At 37.0% G+C, this 6,683-nt stretch overlaps 1 protein-coding gene across 3 annotated transcripts in view; it reads left to right on the top strand.

Moving 5' to 3' along the window:
• The window catches only part of LOC114455228 (immunoglobulin-like domain-containing receptor 2), a 28,922-nt gene continuing 22,239 nt past the window's right edge, over nt 1-6,683 (top strand). For all 3 annotated transcript variants that reach the window (XM_028436331.1, XM_028436340.1, XM_028436322.1), the window contains exons 1-2: nt 1-195; nt 5,151-5,537. In XM_028436331.1, coding sequence (XP_028292132.1) covers nt 78-195; nt 5,151-5,537 — 505 coding nt within the window. In that variant the 5' untranslated portion in view covers nt 1-77. The remainder of the gene's footprint in view (nt 196-5,150; nt 5,538-6,683) is intronic.

The following is a 6,683-nucleotide window of genomic DNA, read 5'->3' as shown; positions in this document are numbered from 1 at the left end:
GGGAGTTCCGCTCCCGTCCCGTTATGATCCTCAGTGAGTGAACGACAGTCCACCGGAGCAGTAAAGATCCAGCAGGGATGAAACGAAGGAGAAAAGAGAGCAACAGACGATATAAAACGTCTGTGAACGTTTCCTCCTCCATGTGGACGATGTTTTGGAGCACAAAGTGGCTACTTTTCACAGTTTGTCTGGCAGGTAAGCGACGGAATCCATTGTAAAGTGTAGTAACAGGTTGTTGGAGTGAGTTTGACTTCGCGCTATAATGTCCTGACCTGACATGATGGGCAGAAATAAAGTGGTTTCCTCACACAACTGTAACTATAGTTTTGAGACAATAGATGAGCTGAAATGACAGTGTTTGCTAAGGTTCCTGCTTTGGTCCATATAATCACATTTAGGAATTAATGTGAGGTTTTGGCGCTGGAAGCTCAGGCAGTTTAACATGAGAGCACTCAACACAACTTTCAGAGTAAAATATTAAAGCATTTTTTAATTGTTTTTTTAAATTATTATTATTAACAAACAAATCCTCAAACACGCTTATTTGACAAGACACGATCCAGTTGTCCAAATTAACTTTAGTGACTTATTTTCAACATGAATAGTTATATAATATCGTACATTTAAACAAATAATTTGACTTTTTCACGTTTCAGTAAATGACATGAATACAAATTATCCTGATAGATTTGTGTCTTTCTTCTTCTTCTTCTTCTTCTTCTTCTTCTTCTTCTTCTTCTTCTTCTTCTTCTTCTTCTTGTTTTTTAAGCTTTAAAATGAATCTGTTTTTCATACAAATGTACAGGGTGCTGAATGTAAAAACTCTGTCACTGTGTCATAGCTGACATATTTTGAACATTTAGTTCACTTATTTCAGACAAATTCATGTAAAACACTATGTTCTGTATCTGTATCATTAGTAAAAATGTGTAAACAAGAAAAATGAATGTAAATGTAAAAGTTAAATATAAATATTAAATGTAAATCTAAACGTTAAATGTAAATCTAAACGTTAAATATAAATCTAAATGTTAAATAGTTCGCCAATTGTAAAGCTAAATGTAAAAGTTAAATATAAATGTTAAATGCAAATCTAAATGTTAAATCAGTCGCCAAGTGCAAAGCTAAATGTTCTGAAATTATACAAAGTGGGCTGGTCAGGGCCTGTCGATTATGAGGCCCAATATTTAGATTTAGATTCAACATTTACATTTTTATTTAACTTTGAGGTTGACATATAACATTTAGATTGAACATTTATATTTAGGTTTATTTTTCATGTGTCCACATGTTTAACAATGATATAGAACATGCTGTTTTACATGAATTTCTGTCTCAAATGAAAGAAAAATGAGCTAAATGTAAGAAAGTGAGCTAAATGTTCAAAATATTTTTACATTCGCCAGTGTCGCCACCCCATACTTACTGTATGTGTTGGTGAATATTCAGTATTTTTAATCACCATGGATTTTACCGAAAAGCTCAATTTAAGAACAAAAACAAAACAAAAAACCAAGTGAATCATGTTATTGTCAAAGTGTATTTTTCTTCCTAATCTCACTGTTATTGTTGTTATTGTGTAATAGCCATGTTAGATTGTGTATTAGTCACATTTTCATTTTGTTAGTATTTTTATTTCTTTTTACTGGCATGATTATGTATGGTAAGATCTCAATACAAGTTGTTCATTATTTACAAAAACCAAATAGAACCTAAAATATATTTGAATGAGGGTATAAAAAGCTTGAGTTTTTAATGTTACACCTGGCTGTTAGACATGCAGCTACACTCCATAGATAATTATAGCCTCCAGGAACAGAAAAGGAGAGGTTATCCACGTACATCTGGGATCGAATTACAGTAAGAGCGAATATATGCCATTGCATAGCCTGTGTTGGACAGATCAGTAATGTAGAATGTAGTGTTGTGGTCGTAGCCTACTAAAGACCAGTGTAGAGGCCACATTTTGAAGATATTGGTCTTGTCTCTGACACTAATGCAGTTTTACTTTGTGTTGTCTTGGGATTTTCCATCGAGACCAGCACTGATCTGCTGTTCTTCAACTTCATTAATGTGAGAAATAGGAGGAAAACATTTAGATATAGCTCACTGATATTTCCTACCTCCTTGGAAACCTTTTCACGGTCCTTTTGTGTCAGACACCTGCAAAAACTCTGACACAAGTCCATCTTATTTCTAGTCAGAAATATCAGCAAATTTAACCCAGAATTATCGAGATTTATATCGTATATTGCTATTTTGAGAAAAAATATTGAGATATGAGTTTTGGTTCATATTGCTCAGCCCTAGTCAGAAATATCTCTGAATAATTACTTTGGTCCTCATTGTCCTGACAACCAAACATCTTATTTTTAGAATATTAAAAAGAAAGTGTCTATTTGTACAGTTGCCGCAACTGCACCGGACAACCTCCGGTGCTATTGGTACGGTTACGTAGCTTCTTAGGGTCAGGCTTATGTTTAGGTTATAACCCAATATCGCAACAATTTTGAGGGTTAGGTTTAGTCTTAGTCACGCAACCTAAACTGGCCAATGACTGACCTATCACGTGACCTAAACTGGCCAAATAGGGGCGCTAGAATGGATAGAATGTCGGTATATTTTTTGCAAGATTTCAGGTGAACAAAGGGTGCACACCACGGTGGGGTAGTGGTTGGTATGTCCACCTCACAGCAATAAGGTCCAGGGCTCAAGCCCTGGTTTGGACACTTTGCATGTTCTCACCGTGCTTGCGTGGGTTTTCTCCCGGTACTCCGGCTTCCTCCCTCTATCCAGAAACATGACTGTTATAGGTTGTTCGGAGTCTCTAAATTGCCAGTAAGAGTGAATGGGAGTGTGAGTGGTTGTCTGTGGTGTGTGTTGCCCTGCGATGGACTGGTGCCCTATCCAGGGTGTGCCCCAACGTAACGCCCAATGATTGCTGGAGATAGGCACCAGCAGACCCCCACAACCCTGAAAAAAGGAGCAGAAAGGTCAGAAACTGTTCAACCTTGTCATGTTTTTTCAAATGTGATATTTATGATGTTGGTCTTGACTTGGTCTCGGTTCATTCTGGTCTCAGATAGTGTGGTCTTGAGTACAACGCTAGTGGAATGTTACAATAATAGGAAAACAAAGGCTCCTGTCTCATTACATAAAACACGAGAGGGTCATGAGCTGACGGGGCATCGATGTCATGTTTATGGATGTCACTCGTTGCTTTGTGGGTCGAGAGCTCAAACTGGTCTAATCCAAAAACTTTGAACTTATTGTTTAGGACGAGCTCTGAGTTCCTGTGACCTAAATCCTGAAAAAAGCACCTATCAAAGCTGACGGTAAACAAGTTTTACGCACTCACATCTTCCTCAACAACACTTAATCATACTTACTGCAACTTTTGTTTTTTTTAACTGGAGGCAGTTTTTTGTAAAAACCAATAAATGGAGGATTACAGCACTCAGTCTGTAATCCCAGGAAGACCAACCCATTGGTTTTTTTTTTTTGCAATCACTTCTTGGAAGCCTGAGGAATTCATGTATCAGCCCTGCTTGATTTTAAAGAATCTCTTCAAACTCCCGAGATGCAGCTTCAGATGATTAGAATAATAAAACCAAAGCAGAAAAAATTTTTAAAATTCCAAAAGTATACAGACTCAGATCTTTTAATAGCTGCTTGTTTGCTTGTTTTTTTAAATCCCAAAACTAATCTCGACCAATCTTTAAATAAACCATATTTCAAAATAAAAGCCAGCCAAGTACACTCCTATCACGCATAATTACATCTATGTACAACCTTAAGATTTTTATTTTTTCATCTCATTGATTTGTGAAGTAATGTTAACACCTAGACATTAAGCATCAGTGGGAAGGGGAAGAGTTTTATAATACAGAATTTAACAAAAAGATAGGTGTGTTTGACTAAAACATAAACAATAAAAAAAAACTACATAAAAAATAACTCTAAAGCAGGCATAAAAAATTTAGATGGTTACATTGTTCTTCATTGTTTGATTAAAATGAATCCTCTTGTCATCTGTACCTGCTTATGCCATCAGTAACAAATGATTTATTGACTTTGAGTCAGTGCTGAGAGTATGTAAACAACCAAACCACATGATCTCTGAAAATATAAATGTAACATCATGTGTGATATAGTTAGTATTCCAGATTAGATCAACCCGACTAAAGGCATAGGTGCTCAATGAAGGATCAAAGAAAGCAAATCAAACGCTTCATTTTCTGCCTGGTCTGAATGAAGAGAATCACCACCTCTCAGTTCTTGCCTCACCCTGCTCCCTGGTCCAGTTAAGTCCCACATCCCATCCCACACATGCACACACACAACAGCTCCCACAGATGGTTCTGGGTGTGTGCATGTTTTTTCACGTGGTCACGTCTCTGTGTGTGTTGATGCCGAACTGTGGAGTCAGGACTTCTGTTCACCATGTGACCAAGAGTCCTGCTGATAGAAAACTCCAAAACAACTTCAGCTTGACTTAATTCAAAACCAGATTTTACTGTACTAAAGCAGCACAGTCACACACACAACACCCCCATGTCTGACCCCCTTCTTTTGATGAGATCTGGATATTAGTAGGGCTGGGAATATATGGAGATTCAAGATATATCGAGTTTTCTATTTTGGTGAGATGGAAAATAATATCGTGCTTTCACTACTTCTCAGAACAGCACAGTTAAATGGATTGCTGAGTGTGTCCTTACCCAGACATTCACTTAAACATGCCAAGCCACACTACAGAACTCACTCACGCGTGCTGTCCCTTAGAGCAGCTGACAGGATTGTCTTTCTGGTTAAGACTTTATTTGAATAAAAAATATAGAGATTTGTATCAAATATTGCCATTCTTTGAAAAAAATATCAAGATATTAGTTTTGGTCCATATCACCCAGCCCTAGACATCATCAACTATTGTTTTCATGCCACATTTTCTTTGAGATCATTTTTTCTGGAGTATGTGGAAAATTGGGATGTTTTTTAAAAGCATTTAATTCTTCCTAAAGTCACTTCGTCAACTGCTGAAAAAGGTCTTGAAGTCAAAATACTCAGTAGATTTATTCCAGAAGAACTTAAATAATTTGTCAGTTTGTACTGCACAAGCAAAGAATGTCTTCCTTTCTCTTCCCTCCCAGGTGTCTTCCCTCCCTGTTGCTCTGGAGTTCATGTATTTGTCAGAGATGAAAAGAGGTACGCTGTGCTGTTCCAGTCTGTGGTCCTGCCATGTCAGTACACCAGTGTGTCCACCCAGACCGCAGTGGTACAGTGGGTCTACAAGTCATACTGTCGGGACCGGACACGGGATTCCTTCAGTTACCCAGACAGCCTTAGCGGAGGCTTGGGAGGAGTCGGGCACACCAACGGCCTTGGAGGTAATGGCGGAGTGTACGAGAGCGGGACGAAGGCCAACTACCTGGACTGCTCTGACAACAGCCGCACCGTCCGAACCGTAGCCTCCATCTCTGGGTCGTCAGTAACGCTGTCAGAGTACTACAAGAACAGAGACATCTCCATCATTAACAGTAAGATGTGCACCTGTGATTCAGATCCTCCCATCTCATTTGAAAAGAAGATAATCAAATTAAAAACCTAGGAAGCAGAACTATAGCTGGAATTGAAAGCAGCAGCTTCAGATGGATTTGTAGGGACCGAGGTAATGCCACCAAACTACCATCTTAAAATTGTATCATTGAAACAGTGAAGCGAAAAGATAGAAACAAGTGGAATTAAAAAAACTAGGATCAGAGTGTCCAATAAGTGCACGTTTGATAAATGTTATTATTTTTAGCGATGTCCCAATCCGATATTGATATCGGATATCGGTCCGATATCAGCCAGAAAATAAATATTGGATTTTATTTAAAATCTTCGATATATATTATATTTATTCAATTGTAGAATACTGTAGATATTAAGTTGAAAGGTTAGAATTTGATGTCCCGATACAACTTTTTCATTTCCGATATGATACCAATATTGCAACCTTGTTTATCGGCCAATACCAATATTGATCCGATATCAGCATGAATCATTCATACTTTTTTTTTTTTTCTCTCTCTCTTTCTCTTTTCTTTAATAAAAAAATTATAATTACTTATTTTGTAGTGTGGAATGTTAGAAAAAGTGGATGAGAAAAACTGACCCATTTATTATTAACCAATTGGTTACATACATTTTAACATTCAACATAATATCTACTGTATTCTACAATTGAATAAAATAAATAAAAAATAAGTTATTATATCGGTTATGATATCGGAGATTTTAGATGCAGTTCAATAGAATCCGATATTCGTTTTCTGGCTGATATTGGACCGATATCCGATATTTTTTATTATAAAAAAAAATTGGAAAATCCAGAAATTTGGATTCGATATTCGATATTCGTTTTCAGGCTAATATTGGACCGATATCGATATCGGATCGGGACATCCCTAGAATTTATGTAACAATTGGTTAATAATAAATGGGTCAGTTTTTCTCATACCTACTGTTGCTGACTATTGTTCGCTGTTTGAGTAACATCACATGATCAAGCTTTTTTTAACATTCCACACTACAAAATAGGTAATAAAAGTATGTATGATTCGTGCTGATATTGTATCGGATCTATATCGATATTGGCCAATACTCAAGGCTGCCATATCGGTATTGTATCGGAAGTGAAA

This window comes from Gouania willdenowi, chromosome 3 (assembly GCF_900634775.1).
Source record: "Gouania willdenowi chromosome 3, fGouWil2.1, whole genome shotgun sequence".
Classification (NCBI taxonomy): Eukaryota; Metazoa; Chordata; class Actinopteri; order Blenniiformes; family Gobiesocidae; genus Gouania; species Gouania willdenowi.
This window is presented reverse-complemented; position numbering and strand designations above follow the sequence as displayed.